At 32.6% G+C, this 22,876-nt stretch overlaps 2 protein-coding genes across 3 annotated transcripts; one reads left to right on the forward strand and one right to left on the reverse strand.

The window, feature by feature from the left end:
- Window positions 1-7,736, reverse strand: LOC114299059 (putative isoprenylcysteine alpha-carbonyl methylesterase ICMEL2). 2 transcript variants are annotated; one of them, XM_082870984.1, is made up of 11 exons: window positions 6,825-7,736; window positions 4,419-4,495; window positions 4,174-4,243; window positions 3,973-4,053; window positions 3,432-3,506; window positions 2,432-2,533; window positions 2,169-2,309; window positions 1,700-1,765; window positions 1,444-1,587; window positions 561-651; window positions 1-386 (listed from the first exon to the last, which is right to left on the reverse strand). In XM_082870984.1, exons 1-11 carry the CDS (start codon window positions 7,169-7,171, stop codon window positions 225-227), a joined length of 1,356 nt encoding a protein of 451 aa, XP_082727110.1. In that variant the 5' UTR covers window positions 7,172-7,736; the 3' UTR covers window positions 1-224. The 2 variants fall into 2 exon arrangements, with proteins under 2 accessions (XP_082727110.1, XP_082727111.1); XM_082870985.1 differs by lacking the exon at window positions 1,700-1,765 and having other exon boundaries at window positions 6,825-7,710.
- Window positions 7,737-9,363: 1,627 nt separating this feature from the next.
- Window positions 9,364-12,536, forward strand: LOC145791984 (protein FAR1-RELATED SEQUENCE 6-like). The gene is made up of 4 exons (XM_082872450.1): window positions 9,364-9,456; window positions 10,023-12,062; window positions 12,162-12,266; window positions 12,385-12,536. The coding sequence occupies exons 1-4, from the start codon at window positions 9,364-9,366 to the stop codon at window positions 12,520-12,522; spliced, it is 2,376 nt and encodes a 791-aa protein (XP_082728576.1). The 3' UTR covers window positions 12,523-12,536.
- Window positions 12,537-22,876: the final 10,340 nt, after the last annotated feature.

Below are 22,876 nucleotides of genomic sequence, written 5' to 3' on the forward strand. Positions count from 1 at the left end.
TTTGAACAACAGGAAAAGAATTTCGTATTCACAAAACGGGAAAAGATACATTTTGCTACTGCATCACATTCCAGTTGTTCTCTCTCTCTTTCTTCATAAGAAATTTAAATTTCAAGAATTACTACTCTATTTTTCGTGATATGTACAACAATGAATGGATTAATAGGTCAAGAAAATAATGGAATTGGGCTATCGGTAAGCTGATCTGAAAAAAAAAAAAGAGGCTAAAATGGGCTGACACTATTTGCTAACTTCAACATAAACTCGGGTACAAGTCGTTTTCTTGGAGGTGCGACTGCGTCGTTGGCGAGGGCCTCTGAATCTCCAGCATGAATACGAGCGACTATATCTTCAAACATTTGATCTTTTCCTCCTCTCATTGGATCCTAAATGACATACATTCCAAACAATACAGGAAAAAAAAAATGATAAAGCATTTTCCCAGGTAAACAGAAGTCACAGAGAAAAAAGCGTATGCGAATTATTTCAAGATAGTAAGTACAATGTAAAAAGAATATGAATAAATAAATAAGCAAGTGTTGAAACATGCAATTGATTACCTGCACGAAAATATCTGTGTGAGTCCGTCCATCATACAAAATTGATTCAGCTTTCCCACCAAGTCTTTGAAGTGTGCCTGCGAAATTCTTGCTGCACACAGAAAAATTTATGAAGTTATTTGACAACTGCCTCTTAAAATGAAGCTACAAGTTCACAACAATCCCTGCAATCCAACATGCTGCTAGTTGTTTGGTAAAACTTGAGAAGAAAAATTAACAAAAGATAGTGAATCAACTTCCCTTTTACCAGAATCATAGTAAAATGTCACACAAATCAACATTTGCTGATACATGAGCTAATTATAATTTAGATCAACTGATCTCCACAATATGATCTAATTCTAAGATTTTTGAAGTATAAAAATTTCATATGATGTAAAATTGTGTGAAATTTAAAATTACTAGTTAACAACAGGCAATTAAATATTAGGTTGAGCAACCAAAATAAAAATAATAATTGCGTGATTCAAGTACAAAATGTGAAGGATGGTTAGACAGATGAGTAGAAAACAATAAGATGATACCAAAAGCGTATTGATATGCAGTTTCAAATTCAACAATCTTATACATGATATGTTCCCTTTCTAAGTGTAAAACTAAGCAAGCATTATCCATTCATTCTCATGTTATTTTTTCATTAGTACCCAAAACATCATAGAGTTCGAGCTTTCAAACTTCTGTTGAGCCTTTATACAGAGTCAAGGGATTCAATTTTATTTAGGGAAAACTTATATTTGATTTCTCATTATGCCAAAACTGATAGCTTCTTGGAATCAAATTCATATTTATTCAAGTTTAACCACCCCCCCCCCCCCCCCCCCACACCACCCCCCCAATATATATATATATATATATACAGAGTCATTTGGGATGGGACGCAGACCTGGCATCTGATGGAATGGAATAATCTCCAGTGCCATGAAAAAGGACAACAGGAGGTAGGAGAGAAACAGCATTTTTAATGTTGGGGTCCTGTACCATTACTTCAGGAGAAAATCGTCGAATAGATTGTTCCCCCTCCATTATGCTGTTCAGGTAATAGAAATCATGAGGTCACATGAGATGTCAGGCACAATGTAAGTTATTTATTAAAATAGTTTGTCTACCGCAAACTCTTCAGAAATGAAGAAGATGTGTACCTCAAAAAGATTGAACGGTACAGACCTCGACTGTGGAAGTGATCTACTAAGTTAAACAGATTGTACCTGTTGACATTTGTCAATAAGTATATTTAAAAAAAAAAAAAAAAAAAACAACGCCCAATTAGTACACATTAATGTGTGTTTAGGAGGGAAAAGATTGAGTACACACCTAACCTTTAGCATAATGCACAAAGTGGTGGCCCCAAGACTTGAAACCATAACCTTAAGATTATTAAGCCAAGTCTTAACCATTGAACCAGTGGTCACCCCGTCAATAAGTATATTTGTTAAAAAAAATAAAATTCTAAGACTTCTTTTGTACAAATCACACACACACACGGAAAAATATATATATATACACGTAGATATATCTTCTAACTTGAACAATCTCAACATGTTAATTTCTACCCCAAAAGCAAAGGGAAAAGGTTCTACTCTAATTTCTTAGAATTAGACATAAACTTACCCTCCAGATAAACCAAAATAAGCCTTTAACTGGGACACACTCCAGGAAGTACTCTCTACATCACCAGCCTCTTTAATTGCCTGCTCCAAGAGAGAACAAGCAGCAATATGGGCACCAGCTGACTGTCCCATTAAATAAATCCTACGGAAACCATAATAATAATAAAAAATTAAAAATATGGCGTGCTTAGCAAAAATGAATTCTCAATATGATTTCATTGGGGCATTAAAACAAGATGACGAAGAAGTTTATGAAGTTACTACCTGTTGGGATCACCTCCATATTCAGCAATATGATTGCACACAAATGAGATACCTTCAGAAGAGTCCTTTATCATATCACTCATAGTCCCCTGAGGGAAATTTCTGCCAGAAGAGTGTTACAAGTAATTAAGTTTTATGTACTTATGCATGTGTAAAATGCTCATTTACAGGAATACCACGTAACTAGAGAAGCAATGCTGAATGAAAACATGCATAGGGATGACATCCATGAAATCATTATGAAATGGGTAAATCAACAACAGAAATATACCCATGAAATTTATTTGGACTATGAAGATTTATTTAATTCACATCTAGGAAAGAAAACAATAGAACAACAAGCTGGTTTATTTAGCAGTGCAAACTATTAACTGTGATGAAATGTGATTACGGTAGAAAATTATTGAAATCAGCTACAAGCGGCTTCTGATGAAAAGAAAAGAAAAGAAAGGAAAAAAAATTACATCGTTTTAACTTGTGTAACACAGTTTTTGGAGGGCAGAGATGTCCTGAGCCCATCATTATGTAACGAAAGGGTGATGAAGTTCATGTATTGTTAACTTAGTGTGTTTCACATGTTGAAGATGTACTAATCCCACTATTTGCAATTGCCATTAAATACAAATGTCAATATGTCACTTTGGAATCTTAAGAATCCATTACTCTAAATAAGTGTTGTATCAATAAATTGAAAAGAAAAGAAAATAATGCTATAAGACACGAATAGACTTATTTGAAATTCCATGTATATTCAAATGAAGTTCAATTCTAAGGAAACATCCACATATCCCGGTAATCATTAAAAAAAATGTGGGCTTCCCTTTGCAATATTAGCAGTGCTTTGAACACAAAAACTTCTTTGATGGGTACATACAGTACAAGGTCATATCATAAAAGAATCCTAATGTGCCCATCAGAGAGCTTCATCCAAATGGAGAATTGAAAATGATAGTATGTATTATGAACGCAATAATTTATGCTTGAAGTAAAATCATATCACCTGTAATCTATGCAGGCCACTATAATGTCTCTTTCTGATAACTGTTTCCCAAAAAGACAACCCCATGCTTTATAACTGCATCAGCAAAAGGCTTCAGAACTTGTTGATAACAAATAAGCATGCATACAAGAGGCATTGACTTAATTCAAAAACTCTCCAACCAGCTGGTAAACCTATCTTTCTTTCTTTCCATTAACTCTCAACTCAACTCAATCCATATATTTATTTTATGTAAAATCTCTTCATGGAAAAGCTTCAAAATTTTACTTTGATTCCAGTCTGCTTGCTGACTTGCTATTATGAACGTTGTTTTGTCATGCTCCATATGCATGAGATACATTTTCATATTTCATTACAAATAAACAACCTTCAAAATTACGTGTAATCTAAAATGGGGGCATTAACAGTGGAGGATTCATCCGAGTTGGTAAGTGGATATGCTCCTCATATGGGGTTCAAATCTCCTCGAATTAAAGGTTCATTTTGAATTTTGTCTTTTTAACAGCCAATTCATGCATCCAAACACATTGCAATCGCTTACCCAATTATCCAGGCTCCACCTGTTACAAATGCAACAACTGGCTTCGGGCCATCAGTATTTTTAGGTAAATACAGATCCAGCCTGCACAATTACATTTTGATTAGTGATTCATCCCATGAGATTCATGAGAGAATGTGCACAAACTGATTCCAATGTTGCATCCAGAAGCACAAGAAATAAATCAAGTTACAAAGCATTTACCTATTTCTTGGTTGATCACCATAAACTATACCTCTACGGACTTGCCTTGAGAAGAAATAGTAAAACGCAACTACACAAACAAGTGAACCTAGCTATCAATAAATCTGATAAACATGACCTTGAGCACATCTATAAATACAAACAATTCACAAAAGCCAAAACTAGTGGTAGAAGAATACAATATTAAGTTATAGGATGTTGAAGCACAGTAGAGTTTGTGTAACAGATCAGAAAACTTTGCAAACCTTGAATAAAACCAGGGAAAATTAGGAAAGCATAACAGCCAATGGCAAGTAATCTTGTGATGCATCTGTAGCCAACCCTAAATAAAAATAAATTATCAGACATCTAAACAAAAAAAGTTGATGATATACTGGAAACAAGTGATATTCCAATTCAAGAATATCATACTAACAATAATGCGAAACAAATCCCTGCAAGTTATTTTCCTTATTTTCTTTCTTGTTCTCCCGTCTTTTCTTTTCTTTTCTTTTCTTTTTTTTTTCAAATTTATGTCTACATGTTAGAGCATTTTTAGTTACTCTACATTTTAAATGTCACATGTATTATAGCATTCTAATTCAAATATACATATATATATATATATAAATATAAATAAAATAGCAAAACTGTAATCAAAGAGGAGTGGAATCTTCTTAATGCAGCATTGCACGTACATCAATGTTCATCTCACATCTATTATTCCTCTTTGAAAGGCTTTAAGTCATGGATTTTCACTCTTCACATGTCCTATTTGTTACATAATCTCTTGGTCAAATCACTATTATCTATATGTTACTTTTAAGCAGTGGTTGGATCATGGATTTTGGAAGGAATTTGAGAAGGGAAAGAAAAAGTAAAGAGGAAAGTGAATGAAGTATAAGTTTTTTCTGTTCTTTTTCACTATTCCCTTCTCTTTTCCTTTCTCTTCACAAATCGTTCCTCAAATCCATAATCCAAACACTGCCCTAGTTTCTCCAAATGCACACGTGATATAAAGTGATTTGCGTTGCAAGTGTTGGGCTATCCACAAATGTGACAAAAGTGGAAACTCCCAAGGTTCACAGATGTAGATATAACTACTTTGTATCTTTCGTTGTCCCTCATTTGTATCCCCTAACTTAACAAAATCACTCCAAAAATCCTAGAACTACTTAGAATAGCATTTATGGATTCTCAAGCAACTATCATAGTGTCAACTTCTTGAATTTATTTTTCCTCTAGCTTCACCAACTTGAAACAAGCATAATATACTAAAAAAAATCATCCAAATATGTTCAATTGTCATTTAAAAACCATGACATGACAGATTGTGACTAGAAATTCATTTTCCCCTCCTATTATAGTTATGCCAATATTTGCACTGTAATTTATGTCTCTGGAAAATCAATACATCTGCCAACTACTTGATACCCCAACATATTTTAATAGTGATAATAACCCCAATGATAGTACACATTTAGGAATTTTAAGTCAATAATAGCATATTCTTGGCTTCTGGAAAATCAATATATTCTTGGCCTCTTGTGCTTACAAGTTACAAGATATTTGTTCCTACCACATTAATGATATGATGTCGAAATTTTTTCATATTGTACCCAATCCAATTTGAAACACCAATATAACACACAAAAATAAGTAAATAAATAAACTATGCCTTATACAACTGTGACAACATTGGGAAAATTACGGTGTGCCCGTTGTCACTTTCCCCTCAATTAAAAATTCCTACATTTTACTTCTTAATCGTCTGATATATTATAATATCAACCTTCTATTAACATTCTGTTATGAAAATATGACGGAAAATTGGAATGTAAATTATAAATTCCAATTTTACGACCAAAATGTTCATGTAAGAATTGGTTTATATATATATGTAAGAAATTATTTATGACCAACATGTACAAACTTTTAGTTGAGCAGAGAAAACGACGACTGTTCACAATTGAGGGTGGTAAAGTGTAATTTGCACTTTTTCATTTCAATACCTTAATTAAAGGGGTTAAGTACACTGTACCCTTCAATTATCACTAAATATCACCTTTACCCTCCTCAATTTTAAAACAGTACATTTAGAACCTTCACCTATCAAAAATTATTTTATTTTTCCCTCTAAAAGGTGGGTCTTTGTACAGTTTTTGATAATAGAGAGTCTAAAAGTAAATTTTTAAATTAAAATAATATTTAATAATAGTTGAAGAGGTAAACTGCAATTAACCCTTAATTAAACTATTAAGATATCAGAAAAAAGAAAAATATGGCATAAATAAATAGATAAAACCTAGAGCACATGTCTGATTAATAGGATTATAGCATATGATTGCGATTATTAGTCCATGGTCTCCTAATCTCATATTCAATTGCAAATTTTATTAAGAAGATCTTTTTTTTTTTTTTTTTTTTTTTGAATCATACAAATATATTAACAGGATTACATATATGGCAGACGTTCAACCAGACAAAATTGACGAATTTTTAATATTGAGATGAGCTGGGATCATAATTTCAAATATGAAAAAAAAAAAAAAAAAAAAAACAGACAAAATAAATTGTTATATCACTAATTCTATGCTAATTCATGGAATTATTAATATTTTCGCTATTAATTCTGTTAATCAAACAACGCAGAGAGAAATGAGAAAACTTACCCGAGATATCGCAAGAGGTTGAAGCCAAGTCGAGTCATGAGATTGGTCTCCGACGCCGCATCCCCAACGCCCTCACCAAACGACTTGCCACCGCCGCCGGCAAGAGAAGACTCGCCGGCTGTCCGACGCCGTCGTTTCTGGAAGAATTTGGAACCACCAGTGGCAGTGCTTATATAGCTGGAAGCACTAGGAAAAATGGGTTTGACTTCAATTGCCCTCTCTTCCTCAAATTGTGGAGAAATCAGAAGCCGAGTAACCGACACATCTTCCTCCGCCGATCTCAGTAACATCTTCTCCACTGCCATTGTCCCACATGGGTTTGACAGAGGAAGGATCTGTGACTGCATTTTTTGATGAGAGAGAGAGAGAGAGAGAGAGAGAGAATGAGGATGAGCAGAAATAGCAACAGCTAGCTGGGTCTGTTCTGTTAGTAACTGAAATTTGTGGGGTAAATTACAAATACACCCTGAGATTTGTTTAAATTACGAATTGTCTCTCATAGTTTGAAAAATTAGAAATATTTTCCTGTCAAAATTTTTTATTTAACCAAATTAATTAAAAAGGTGAAATTTCTAACTAGTCACCTATATAATATTAAAATTATATGAATTATTAATTAAAAATTAAATTTGACATTATTAAAAATTGTTAATTAACTTGATAATTTATTAATAAAATGACATATTTGTTATGAAATCAAAAATATTAAGAGACATAATGTAATTTCTAGAATTACATAGAATAATTTATAATTTAAATAAACTTTAAGGATATGTTTGTAATTTACTGTAATTTGTGAGCTTGGTTGGGCTAGTTGTGAAAGATGACAAGGGGCAGAAATAGAGGAAGAGTGGAAAATTCAATTTTGAAATGGTTTTTTATTTTTATTTTTATTTTTGTGGGTTACAATGAAATATTTTTGAATGGGTTTAAATACATATACACATAATGATTCTCTGTATTGGAACTCTTTGAAATTGTTTAATTCAATGGTCCATATGTGTGTGTTTCTAACCTTATTTTATTTCGGCTTGACCAGCGGACACGTGTTTTGTAACCATAAAAAATAGAGTAAACTGCAAGTTTGGATCGAGTGGCTTGAAAAAATGAGATTGGGTCCCTTTCGAAGAAAAAGAAGAAATGATTTTTTAAATTTTTTATACATAGTAAATTGGAAGTGTGGATCGAGTGATTTGAAATTTTAGATTGGGTCGCTTTCGAAGAAAAAGAAGGAGAAATGAATTTTTTTTATAAATTTTTTTATATAATCGTTTGAATGAGTAAAGGCGATGAAATGAAACAAATTATACAATCCCGCTACATACACCCAGTGACGTGGCAACCCCAGTGACGTGGCGACCCCCAGTGACGTGGTGATGAGGTGGCAGCTGATGTGTAAACACAGCTGGAAAAAAAAAAAAAAAGGAAAAAAGCGGGAATTTCTGGCTTCCATCGTCTTCCCTCGTATGTCCTAACTCTCGCCGCCATCCTCGTCTGTCTTCCCTCGCCTATCCTCACCTCTAGCCGCCATCCTCCTCCTCCACCATAGCTCGCCGGGAATTTCTGTAAAAACCAGTGGCTAGTCGCCGGGAATTTCTGCAATTTTGGTCTGTCTGGTTTTGCTCTGCTCTGTCAGATTACTAGCTCTCTTGTGAAATTTCCTCTTCCTCTACCATATCAGATTACTAGCTCTCATCTATCCTCAGAATTCCTGTAATTTTGGTCTGTCTGGTTTTGCTCTGCTCTGTCTCTGTCCATCAATCTGGTTTATGAGGTAAAAAATCAATTTCATATGCTAATCTTTCAGTTATATGCTACTCCATTGGTCTTAATTTTTTTGTTGCTATGTGACTTATTTTTTTATGTCATTTGATGAGATTGTTCTTCTGTGCTTTGCCTTTGTGCAAGATGGTGCCAATGTTGTTGTCTTCTGCTTGACTTGTCGTAGAGTTTTTTCAAGCAATGTCAAGCTTTGCTCACAATTTATCCTGAGTGTGGTATTGTTTTCAAAATTTCTGTTTTCAGTTTTTCAAATTTTTTTTTTTTTTTCAAAAACAAAAATAATGAAAAGATCAGGAAACACCATGGTTTTTTAAATTTTCGTATGAAACTGATTTATGAGGTAAAAAACATCACCATTAGTGAGTTGGCTCTAGGTGGTAATCGTCATTGAGTTCCAACTCCGGCACTCTGTTTGGCTACAGTCCGTCGGCCTCCAGCCAAGAAAGGCATGCTTGGTAGCAAAAAGATAATCTGGGCATTATGCTCAACTAGAATATGCGTGAAATTGTATCCCTCAACATTTTATTTGCAACCATTTAGTTAATATGCTAATCTTTCATCTGGGCATTACGCTCAACTACAATTTAGTTAATTTTTATGAGTAATTGTGCTCAACTGTGGTAGCAAACTTCATAATCTGTAATCTGTAAGCTTGGTAGCCAACTTCATAAGCTTGGTAGCAAACTTCATATAATTTCCATAATCTGTAAACTGTGTAGTTCCATAATCTGTAAACAGTTTATATAAAATCTGAAATATGAAGTTTAGTTCCATAATCAGTAATGATATTTGTTTAATTGTTATTTCAGTACGCAAAGTGGAGAAATGGAGGTTGATTCAAATGTTGAAGGTGAGAATCCTTTAATAAATGAGGGCGAACACGTTGAAGAACCTAAAAAGGGTATGTGTTTTAGCTTAAGGGAAGAGGTGTACACATTGAGGGTGTTTGGTGGAGCTTTTTTAAGCTAACTTATGGCTTCTGGCTTTTAAAAAGTTATTTTGAACTGTTTGGTTAAACTTATTTCAAACAGCTTCTGATTCTAACAATTTATTTTAAGTCAAAAAAGCTGATTCTGAGAAGCTGCTCACCCTTGCTTCTGATTATCAGCTTCTGCTGTGGACATGTTAATTCACGATTATACTCTTAGATTTTTTTTATTTTTAATTTTTTTAAAAATAGAAAAAGACTCAAATGGACTATTAAATATTATTATTATTTTTTATGAAAAATGTAGACAAATAGTGAATAATAAAAAATAAAAATTAATTGAAAAAGCTACTTCACAGCTTATTTAACAAACACTACTCAGCAACTTAAATCTATAATCCAACAGCTATACCAAACAGATTAACAACTTCTGATTAAAGTCATAATCTATAATCTGTTAAGCTATAATCTATAATCTGTTTTAACAGCTACACCAAACAGCACCATTTTATGGCAAATATGCTAAGCATGTCGGATTTGCTATAGCTCATAGAGCACAACATTTTGGAGATGATGGGCAATTGCTAAACTTTGCCATTGAATGTTCTCGAGCGGGGCAGAGAAGAAAGACATCAGAACTCAACCCTCTGAAGCCATGTTTGTCCACAAAAATTGGTTGCACAGCAAGGGTACGAGGTAGTGTACAAAAGGATGGGAGATATAAACTAACCACAGTTAACCTTGAGCATAATCATGATTTGATTCCCACCGACTCACGTCATTTTGCAATGAATAAGAAAATTCTTACTCCTGTGAAGAGAAGATTAGAAATTAATGATGAAGCAGGGATAGGGGTGTCTAAGAACTTTCATTCAATGGTTGTCGATGCAGGGGGATACGAGTCATTGACATTTGACGAGCGAGACGCAAGAAATTACATTGAGAGAGCTAGAAGGTTGAGGCTTGGGGAAGGTGATGCCGAATCACTTCGAAGTTATTTTATGAGGATGCAAGCACATAGTGAGAGATTCTTTTATGTGATTGATATTGATGACGAGTTTCGCATTAGAAACTTGTTTTGGGCTGATGCAAGGAGTCGGGCGACTTATGAAGCATTTGGAGATGTCGTTTCATTTGACACAACTTATTTGACGAACAAATATGACATGCCATTTGCTCCATTTGTCGGAGTTAATCACCATGGTCAGTCCATTTTGCTTGGTTGTGGATTGTTGTCTAGTGAAGACACTAACACATTTGTTTGGCTATTCAAGTCATGGTTAAGTTGCATGTCAAATCATCCGCCAAAAGCTATCATAACTGATCAATGTAGAGCTATGCAAAATGCTATAGAAATTGTGTTTCCACAAGCTCGACATCGGTGGTGCTTATGGCATATCATGAAGAAAATTCCAGAGAAGTTGAAAGGATATGCTCAATATGAAGCCATAAAGTTGGCTATGCAAAATGCAGTTTATGACTGTTTGACAAGAGCTGAATTTGAGAGTAAATGGGAAGAGATGCTTGCAACATTCAATCTTTATGATAATGAGTGGTTGGGGGTACTATATGATGAGCGGAATCGATGGGTACCTGTTTATGTTAAAGACATTTTTTGGGCTGGCATGTCAACTACACAACGAAGTGAAAGTATGAATGCGTTTTTTGATGGATATGTAAATCCAAAAACTACATTGAAGCAATTCGTTGAACAATATGACAATGCCTTGAGAAATAAGGTAGAGAAAGAGAAGAAAGCAGACTTCAAGTCTCGACACAAATTGTTTGATTGCCTAACTATATACGGGTTTGAAAAACAATTTCAGCAAGCCTACACCAATGCGAAATTCAAAGAAGTTCAAGGACAGATGCAAAGATTAGTTTACTGTCAGGCGGTGATTGTGAAAGAGGAGGGATCAATTTGTACATATAATGTCCAAGAAGCGATGGTAGTTTCTGAGAAGATGAAGCATGTGGACTTTGTTGTCTATTTTAATTCAACTGAATGTGAAGTTCAATGCATATGTCGGTTGTTTGAGTTTAGAGGCATTATGTGCGCTCACTCACTCGCTGTGCTTGTCAGAAGATGCATAAATGAGGTGCCAAGTAAATACATTTTGCCCCGGTGGAGAAAAGATGTGGATAGAGAATACGCAAGCATCAAAACCACATATACCGGCTTTGGGAACGATTTCAATTCAAGTACCTATGAGAGGATGAACAAAAAATTGATTGCCATTGTACAACTTGCTGGTAACTCTGAAGGCAAAACTAGAATTGTAGAGCTTGGGTTGGATGAAATCAAGGAGAGAGTCATGAAAGAAGAATCCGGTTATGGGAGTAATTTACCATGTTCAACAAGAAGTCCGATTCACACCGGTTCTATACAAGGAGGTACTAGTAGGAAAGTGATTAGTCCTTTGGTTGCTAGGCGAAGAGGTCGTCCAGTTACGAAACGGAAGGTTGCCAAAGTAGATCAAATTGTTAATCGGTTCAAGGCAACAGCAAAAAAACAAACAAAAGCAAAGGTAAATTGTATATTCAAATGTTTTTGTTGACAAACTATATTGAAGTATGTAAAAGCAATTCATACATTTCAATATGTAATTATTCTTCAAAACATGCAGGCTGCTAAGTTGCTCCGATTTGAACCTGAAGCTCAAGCTCAAGCTCAAGCTCAAACACCGTATTATCCTTATATGGTTGGCACAGAAAATAGTATTTATGCACCGGTACGTGTTCCAAAGAGGCCTTCATGTACTTTTCCAAAGTGTATTCGAAAGAGTACTTCATGTACTTTTGCATCTTTCTATTGTTCTAACATGTACTTTTTGCAATGAATTGTCATAGGTGGCCCATGGTATTGGAGGCACATCTCTTACTCCATCGGACTTCATAAGTGGCACACAGGGAAGTTTGATGAGTGCTCCAACTCAGATTTATGGTTCTGCATCGGGAAACTTAGATATTACAGACTTGTTTGACTAGTTTCTATGTATTCCAACTGTTTGTTTTTGAGATTGGAAATTATGTAGTTTCTATGTATTCACTACTTCATGTACTTTGATGTTGAGAAGATTGAATATTATGTAGTCTACTATTTATGAGTTTCAAACTTTGTTATTTAATATATAGTGTTTATTTAGCATGTTCAATTTACCATGTTCAATAGTTTACCTGTATTCAACAATAGTTACCTTGTATTCAATAGTTTCCTGTATTTAACAATGTCCATTCAATGCGTAATGAAGAAAGTGTACAAATTTGAACAAGCCATTTTCCATTCCACTAACAACAAAAGAGGTACAATAAGTAGGTTTCAATACACAAGAAAACATGGCTTCCTCCAAAACATCACAAAAGTATGAAGTCTACGTCAACAAGTTCAAGGAGACATGTACTTCTACTTATTACATATTCATAAGTTTAAAGGCACCAATTACAAACAACACGGACAACATATATATCAACTTCTGCATCTTTGCGATCTGAATTCGAAGTTGTTCCGTCAGCTGTATTTGTTGTTCAGTCATAGCTTGAAGTCGTTCGGTCATAACTTGTTCGCCAACAGTTGGGACTTCGTCTGTTTGAATTTGATGACCTCCATATTCTGGATTCGTAGGTAAACACCATCCGATAAAACCACAAACATTACAATAGTAGAATAACTTGTTCTTGTTTAGCTCGGTTTGTGATATTTTGATGGTGGCTTTTTTGTTACATGTACGACAAATTCTGTTCACGTATGTCAACCAACCTGAGCTACTGCCACTAACACTTGAAGTTGACATCTGCAAAGAGGGACAAATAGCAATTAAAAATAGAAAATGAATGCTGAAGATGAATGATCTTATATATTCAAATGATCTTATATATTCAATTAAAAATAATACATAAAGGGAGGAAATTTCTGTATAGAGAAGATGAATGCTGAGGTCACTAATGCTACTTGTCTTATTCCTCCCTTGTTTTGAAATTTGCCCCTCTGATCTGTTGGTCTGCTCCCTGGTTTAGCCTCTTCTATTCAGTTGCTGGTTGTGGGTTTTTGGGTTGGTCTGTTCTGTTGGTTTCTCTGATCTGTTGGTCTGCTCTCTGGTTTAGGCTCAAGTCTTTGTGCTGTGTTGTGGTTCAGTGGTTCACTAGTGTGTGTTAAGGTTGGTTTTGGTGCCTACCAGCAATATTGGAGTATTTCAGTGGTGTGGGTTATGGTCTACCATTCAAGCAACATAGTTATGATCTTATGGAGTCTGTTGTGGAATGATCTTGTTTGTGTCTGCACTGTTAAAAAAATACAATAAAAAATGAATGCTTTGAGGTCTGCTGCTGTGTGTGGTAAAGGCTTTGGTGCATGACTCTGTGCAGTGCAACTGTATGGGGAGAAAGTATGCTGCTGATCTAGGGTGTTGCTATAGGATTGGGTCTAAAATGTGGATCAAGGCTGTGGTTTCTCTGTTAATGATCTTGTGTGTAATTAGCATCATGTGTATTGCTGCATTGGGAAAGCCCTGTGGTCTAATGCATGACTCTATGGCTTAGAGGCATGCTAATTAGCATCATGTGTATTGCTGTTTGCTGTAGCTTAGAGGCATGCTAATTAGCAGATTTTTGGGTTGTAGATTTTTGTGTCTGCATTGCTAAAAAAATACAATAAAAAATGAGGTCTGCTGCTGTGTGTGGTAAAGGCTTTGGTGCATGACTCTGTGCAGTGCAACTGTATGGGGAGAAAGTATCATGTGTATCAAGTCAGCCATAGACTTGATATATCCTTCTCGTTGATACCAGGACTGTATAATTGAAACAGGCATTCTTGACAAATATGCATCTTCCCTGACATATAACTCAGGATTAGATATACTATGTGCCGGACAAAAAATAACACTTGCATGCTAGCAAAAAATAGAAGTTTAGACAATGAAGCAAAATTTTACCTGAAGATGTTTTGCAGAACACGAATGCTTGACCCAGTAGTGGAGATTGAAAATTGCGGATAAAGTGGCAGCACAACAAGCTTTGTAATCCTGTCCCTCTTAATCTGATGTGGATAAAGGAGAAATGTCACCATTTTGACTAGAATATATTGAATATGTATATGTATCATGTGTATATGTACCTGACTTAGCAAAATCTAATATACAAATTCATATACATATGAATCATATACAGAAATTTAACCATATACAGATGACTTTTAGCAGAATATACAGGTACATGTATATATGAATCTGAGTATGAATCATATACATGTGAAAGTCAAATAAAAGTCATCTGTACATATACATATGAATCTGAAAGTCATCTGTAAATGTAATATGTATATGTATCATCTATGATTTAGCAGAATATGTATATGTATCATATGTATCATCTATGTATATAAAAAATCTGATAAAAGTCATCTGTATATGAATCTGATAAAAATTTGATAAAAATTTGATATAAGACACTTCATATGTATATGTATCATCTATGAATTTGGAGTTCTGACCAAAAGTTAAACAATTAGAGCACCTTCACCAATTATGCACCTTCAGAATTTAACCAATTGAACCAATTATGCACAGAAATTTCTGTATAATCAAGATGAATTACGAAATTGATTTAATGAAGAAATTATGCACTGGAGAAATCGAACCAATTGATTAAACATTTCGTTGGGGAATTTCATCGAACACGTTTAAGGCAATGAAAGACTCCAACTGAAAAGGCCACAATTCATAAATGAAAATGCCACAATTCCCAAATCAAAAGGAAATTTCACAGATAATAGATAAAAAATTCACAGATAATAAATAGATATATACATATATATATACTCAGATATACATACAGTTCAAGTGAAGGGAAGGAGAGACAGAGAGATTCGCGAGTGAAGGGAGGAAACGAGCTTGTCGGTGTCGGAGTGAAGGGAAGGACTGGTCACCGGCGTCGGAGTGGGAGTCAGGCGTCGGAGTGGGAGGTCAGTACCTGTTACCGTTGTTTCAGGGGGGAGGGCACCGTTGTTTGAGGGGGGAGGGGGAAAATTTCAAATGAAATGGAACCTGTTTGTTTGGTCTTACACCCCCAGTCACGTGACTATCACGTGAGTGCCACCTCACTAGGCGTCACTGGGGGTCGGGGCAACTGGGTGTATGAGGCATTAGTGCAAATCATAATAAACAGAAACATATTTATATCATAATTCTTATTTTGAATCTCTTCAAAATAAAGAAATTAGAAGAGAAAATAAACTCAACACTATTTTTCATAGGGTTGTTTTGGGAAGATGGTAAAAAGTGATTTTTTGACTTTTAACCAAATTTTTGACTTTTTTAGACAAATGATTTGGGAAGTTGGTAAAAAGCGATTTTTGACTTTTTTTATTAATGTTTGTTTATGATGTCAAATCATAATAAAATGACCAAACTATCCGCATTTATTTAAAATATTTATAACTTCACCTATGTAACACATTTTGACTCATGAGGGGTAAAATTGTAATTTCACCGTTGGCTAAAAACCAACTTCCCAAATGAAAAAAAAGACAAAAAAAGCCAACTTTTAACTTTTGCTACTAACCAAAAAAAGTGGCTAAAAATTATGTTGCCAAAACAACCCATAATACCAACATTGTCTTTTTAGATATAGAAAAAATAAAAACGGAATCTTATGAGATGTTATTTTGGTAATATAATATGAAACAATTTATTTTCTTTTCTTTTATATAGTTTAATCATACAAGATAACAGATAAATCATTTTTTTTTCCAAGTTTTCTCTTTTATTTATCCAAACCAAAAAAATTAAATTCACAATTTTTTTTTCTTCTCTATAATAACTTACGTAAATTTTTTTTTCCCTCTCTTCTAATTTTCCAAACATAGATTACTGTAAGAAAAAATATAGTAAAAGTCTAGGTAATTGAAAAGTTCCCAAAAATTTAACATAAATTTTGATTCATAGTGTCCATTTAAACTTTATGTTGTAGAATCAAATCACGAGCCCCTCATTTATTTATTGTTGTATTTGTCCTTTTAATTATAAAATTTATACAAATATCCTATTTTCGAAAGGAGTAAAAATTATATACTTTTTTAAATAAGCTATTAATATGGAAGAGTTTATCAACAGATTGGACAAGTTAATAATAAGTAATAGTTTTTTTTTTTGTTTTTTGTTGGCCAAACGGTAGGATATCAGTGTTTTAATAATTTAGATTATAATAAAAAAAATATCACAATTATTCTATCGACTCAAATACATCTGACTTTTTCACTATCTAAAAGATAACTACATAAATTATTAGACCAACTATCTTATCATTAACTAATAGTTAAAGGACAAGGTTTTCATATAATTATCTTTATAAGATTTACAAATATAAAATTTGATCAGAGAATCAATCACAATCCTTTTAAATAAAATTTATTTTACATTTTTATAAATCTCATAATTATGTGTGAAGATTATATTTAATTTTGTTTTTAATTTTCTCCATGTTAACCTTGCTTGAATTGCCGGGAGAGAGAAACAGTGGGATCGTTGACTGGGTGGCAGGACAAGGGAAGGGATGTGTACAACCGGCCAGGTTGGTGCCACATGGTTTGTTATGATAAGCTTTACAACTTTCTTTGAGACGTTTGGATTTGTGCTTCTTTTTTCCTTTTTTTTTTTAAGGTAAATTATAGCAAAAATTATAAATAAAGCCAAGTTTGGGTACTTTCAAAAAAATCAAAAAGTCAAAAAATTACTCAAAAAATTAAAAAGTTAACACTATTCACCAAAACTCAACAATTACGGCTGCACAACTCCCAATTCAAAATTTTCCCTACAAATCAATTTTTATAAATTTTTATTACACATTTTTCAATAAAAAGTCAAAAAGTTAACCCAAACATCGATATTTTCAATCTCAATTTTTTAGTCCAAAAAGATAAAAAAGTGCACTTTTTTAGTCTTCCCAAACTTGGTCTAAATACAATAATTTTAAAATAATTACATTATAGGTAAAAAAAAAAAATATTTGCAAGTTTGACACACAAGAAAAACTTATACCAAAAACAGAAAATATTTGTCCTACACACACAAAAGGCTTAGAGGTTATTTGAGAAATACTAAATTAGTATACTTTTTGATTTTTTATAAAATATATATATATATATATATATATATATAAAATGTGGGTTGAAATTAAAGTGATATAGTAGAGAGGTAATATGATCAAAATAAAAAATGATATAATCCAAATAAAATAATTGTGATTCAAATAAAATGTGATATTTTAACACATGCCAAACAATATCTTACACCACATGCAATGAAATTATTTTCTCACAGTCCAGCTCAAATGCAATTTCTTCTAAATTATATTAATCTCTTTTGAAACTTAAAAAAAATGCAACAAATTTTATAATTTCCGCATAATTATATTAACTTCGTTTTTAATATAGTTAAATAAATTAAAACTGATACAGATAGTATAAAAATATAAAGATAAACAAAATAAATTATAAATTTTAATATACAAATATGACAGTATTATTTTTTCCATTAATATGACTAATAAATTACTATTGAAAATCAAGATAGATGTCATATGAATTAAAACATTAAAAAAATATAATATATAATTCTATTAAATTTTTTTCCAAAGCATACTATCTATTCTTTCTTGTATACTTCACCCTTTGTATGATATCAATGCATGATATTGTCATTCGTTGACCCGTGGCAATTCAATCCGTAAATGTATCCACCTAAAAGTACTTTTATTCAAACTTTTAAAAATTGATATGATAATTTTTAAAAATATATATATATATATATAATGTATCAAATTAAATATTTTATTAGTTTTTACTTTAATATGTTTTTAACTCTTTTATTTTATTTAGAGAAATTTAATTTATTAATTATAATGAATTTCTTTTTGAAATGGACTATTCAAATTATGAGAAGAAAACAAATTAGCATCTGCATCATTCGGCATCCAATTAAAAAAGCAATTTTTTTGAAACTTTTTTTTTGTCTGTAATGATTGTTTTTTTCAAATTTATGTTAAATCTTTTACTTTTTCGGTTCGTCTACTGTAAAAGAATTTAAAAATAAAATTCAAAAAACTTCTCTGAGGACCAGAAAACTAAAAAAAAAAAATGTCTATTGTTTTTTTTTTCCCAAACTTTTTTCATCTTTAATGGATTTTTTTTTCAAATTATATTTTTTTTATTATATTTTTGTGAGAGAAGAGTGTAATGATTATGAGTTGGATGTGATATTTTGTCTGTTGTGGCTCAAATAGCCTATTCTGTCTTTTGTGCCTCAAAAAACCAAAAGAGCCCAAATGAGCTCTTCCCAAACGACACTACTTATTTAAAAAAAAATAAGTTATCTTTTTACTTTTTTGATATGTCATAAGTGACAAAAAAAAAAAACTTTAATTTATTTAGTTTAAAGATCTAAATAAATACGGCATATAAAAAATTAAAAAAAAAAATTGATGTTATAAATGACAAAATATTTTTTTAAATTCTTTTGATTGAAAGGGCTAAATAAAATGACTAATAATAATAACTGCAGCCTTTGGAGAAATATTGAATATTTGGCATTGTTTGGTTGTGATTTGTAATCAATTTTCTACACGTGTGTTTGAGTATCACTACAAAAAAATTGACTTTTTGCGACGGTAAAATACCGTCGCTAATACTCCTCATGCCGTCGCTAATACTTTTTGCGACGGCAAAATGACTTTTTGCGACGGCAAGAGGGGGGTCGCAACTGCAGGGGTTGCAAAAGAGTTTTTGCGACGGTAAGTGCCGTCGCTAATGTTTTGCGACGGCATTTTTTCTTTTTGCGATGGTACCATACAGTCTCTAATAACGTTTGAAATTTCTTGACTTTTTTGCGAAGGCCCTATTTTACCGTCGCTAAAATTGTTATTTGAGACGGCAAAAAACACCGTTGCCAATAGTCTTTTTTTAAAAAAAAACACTGTTTTTTGCGACGGTGTGGTGCCATCGCAAAAAGTATAAAAATATGAAATTTTCTATTTTTTGCGACAGTGTAATGCCGTCGCAAAAAATATTAAAAAATAATAAAATTTCTATTTTTTGCGACAGTATAATGTCGTCGCAAAAAGTAAAACCTGTAACAAAATTAATAAAAATATTAAAATTTTCTATTTTTTCCGACGGTGGTGCCATCTCTCTCTCTAAGAGCTGATTATTTACATTTCATTCACAAAAACATCATAACAGAAAATAAAAATAAAAATTGATCAAACCATCAAATTCAATATTTTACAAAGAACAATTAAATTGTACATGTTCATAAAAGCATATTTAAATTATAAAATTCACCCAAATCCTAAAAAAAAAAAAAATAATAAAATAAAATCTAAAATTCACCAATCAGCACATTGGATATTTAAATGCTCTTACAAAAATTAAAAAATTTCCAACAAGATCTCAATTTTGAGCCTATTTCAAAAATCAAGCTGCAAATTCCTTACTTCTAGAATCAGATCTTCCCCTCGGCAAAATTTATCCTTTTGACCTACAAATAAATAGATAACAGTTGCAAATTATAATCTTTTGGAGAAACCAACTATTTAAACACCAGTAATGAAGACAATGAAGACTATGGAAAGAACACTTACGTTGTCATCAGGAACAACTGCATATCTCTCAATTGGAGAAATCAAAACTTTCCCTGCTCACAAATAATAATAATAATAATAATAATAATAATAATAATAATAATAATAATGGAATTCAATGTAGTCCAAAATAGTGTAATAAACTCTTATTGTAATATACGTGGGGAATTTTTTCATGTCTGATGGGAGTGGGAAGGGTTGGACTTAAAGGGTTCCTACCTGTCTTGGATTGTAGAATACACAAATTTATTTTGTAGGAACTCACATGCAGAGGGTCCATCATAAAGAATTGTGAGAAGAATACTAATATGTGATTACAATTAACTCTATATATGGTAGTTAATCAGGTGTAACGAAAAAAATTTTACGAAAAAATAAAAAAAAGGGTGTCTACTAAAAATTAATTTTTTTTTATTTTCTGTATTTTTTGTGCAATAATTTATGATCTATGGTTGTTAGGAAAGATGAGAGGGAGACGATATAAATGCTTTAGAGCTCTAATATTGGAGTTCTAATAGCTCTAATGGAAAGTGGGTTCTACTCTGATATAATATTTTAGTCTTATTTTTTTTATCAATAATATTTGAGAGCTCTAATACAACTCTAATGATGTGGAGAATACTCATGTGAAGGTGGGGCTCACACTCCTCTCTTTATTTCTCTCTACTCTCTTTTTTCCACCTCACTAGAGCTCCATTTAGAGCTCTTAAATTAGAGTTATGTTTCATTACTCTATTTTTCACTTTACTAGAGTTCAATTAGAACTCTAATTTTAGAGGGATGAATCATAAGCCAAGAGACAATGAGAAAAGAGTTGAATAGGAAAATGGATGATTGGATGAGTGAAAGCGTAGGAAAGTGGGTGACAAGCATTTTTGTTACTCCTACTCCTATGCTAAACACTCAACCTTCCGAATTTGTCTCCTACCGATCCCAACTTTTCACGCCACTTTGTTTTTCTTAACTTTGTACCTTCATTCAAATTTAATGTTTTCCCCTCCCTATCTTTGTCTCTCTAACAAGGGAGGTGGGATTTCAAGAGGAGAGAGAATAGAGAACTAAAAGCTAAAGATAAAAGAATCTCACAAAGAGAAATTGAGGCAGCAAAGTTGTGCACAATAATTTTCATCTTGACTCCTAATCGTATCATTTTGAAATTGAAACATAACCCCCCCTAAATGTTTTTTTTTTTTATTTGTAGAACAACTTCAGGTAGATCAGTTATATGACAAATCACTTCTCGTTTTGAAATTGAAACAATATTGAGTTACGTTATTTATTACATACATTTATTTTTTTTCCTTTTGATTTGTAGAACAACTCTTTCCTTTTGATTTGTAGAACAACTTCACATAGAAGATTTGGAGAACTTGTTGCACGAGAGCTTGCTACTTACTTTCAACACAGATATTGAAGATGGCAGCATTGAGGAAGTACGTTTTCTATTCGAATAGACTATTTTTATTATATTTTTCTTTTATTCCCATGACATCGATTTATTGTATATTACAATGTTGAGTTCATAATTTGTGATGCTCATGAGCTATTAATATCTCAAACAGGTCGCGGAGCAATTGATGATTATGCATGAAGAATTCTTGCAAGGAAGTCATGCATTAATGAACAAAAGAGTAATTGAAATCAAAAACCTTGGAAGAACAAGTTCATCTTCATAGTTCACAGGTAATTAATGATGGTTAAACTTGTCATTATGTGTACTCACTTTTCATCCTCACTTGTCCAACATTGTAATAGTCTAAGAATAAACAAGAAACAACTACATATATATATATATATATATATATATGGCATTTAGCTTATAGGTATTGAGAACTGGTGGGTTGGATGGAGATGGGTTAATAGGTAGCGGGAAGATAGAGAATGGGCTATAGAAATTGAAGGTAGAGGCTAAGGATTTGGGTTTCAAATGTTAAGAATGATAGTAGAATTGAGATTTAAGGATGGTGTTAATGTACCTTTCGGATATGGAGCGCTTCTCGAACTCTATCATTGTTATTCCAAAAATAGGAAAGTCTGTACGCATTGATCTACAATCAAGGATGGCAAACAAATAGTCATAAGATGATCTCCTTATACATGAACTGCATATAGAGTACAAGTGAAAAATAATGGAGTGTTATTTGTCTTCACAAACAAGGCATGAAGTTCATGGGTGATATACAATGTTGAGGACAAGGAAAGTAAAACAATTGGTCCTTCAACCAATGGGAATAAATAAAAATGTAAAATTGATTCCAGAATAAAAATATACAATGTTACAGTACAGAAAGCAAATGAGCATATGCAATGTGACCTCCTAGAACTATCTTGTTAATATAACATAATTTTTCAACAGTCCATGGCTAGATCTCAAATATTCTAGGATCACGGGTAAGGGACCAATAATCAATACGAAGAAGCTAGTGGAGCTTTAGATGCCAAATCTATGACAATGGTGTCATCATGTACAGATTATCATACAAATAAATGCCACTAATAATAAGAACTCTCAGATGTTCTCAATCAATATCTTAAACAACATTTATTCTACAAAACAAATAATAGCTCTCAATCAATATCATATGCAACATTTTCTTTACAAAACAAACAACGAATCTACATCCAACTAATTAGATGTGAAAAGGATGCAGTGAAATTTATGATAGATGGAAGTGAAAATATCAAAATTAATAAATTTTAAAATATCAAATCT

The sequence above is a fragment of the Camellia sinensis genome, chromosome 5 (genome assembly GCF_055761805.1).
Source record: "Camellia sinensis isolate YWXY chromosome 5, ASM5576180v1, whole genome shotgun sequence".
In the NCBI taxonomy this organism is placed as follows: domain Eukaryota; kingdom Viridiplantae; phylum Streptophyta; class Magnoliopsida; order Ericales; family Theaceae; genus Camellia; species Camellia sinensis.

Bases quoted from the DNA above. Each gene is read 5' to 3' on its own strand.
- LOC114299059 (XM_082870984.1), bottom strand. From the start codon at position 7,171: ATGCAGTCACAGATCCTTCCTCTGTCAAACCCATGTGGGACAATGGCA. The intron at 4,496-6,824 runs GTAAGTTTTCTC...ATTTTTATTTAG, and splicing joins AACCTCTTGCGATATCTCGG to GGTTGGCTACAGATGCATCA. The intron at 387-560 runs GTAATCAATTGC...TATGTCATTTAG, and splicing joins ACACAGATATTTTCGTGCAG to GATCCAATGAGAGGAGGAAA.
- LOC145791984 (XM_082872450.1), top strand. From the start codon at position 9,364: ATGAAGTTTAGTTCCATAATCAGTAATGATATTTGTTTAATTGTTATT. The intron at 9,457-10,022 runs GTGAGAATCCTT...CTGTTTTAACAG, and splicing joins GGTTGATTCAAATGTTGAAG to CTACACCAAACAGCACCATT. The intron at 12,267-12,384 runs GTACGTGTTCCA...GAATTGTCATAG, and splicing joins AAAATAGTATTTATGCACCG to GTGGCCCATGGTATTGGAGG.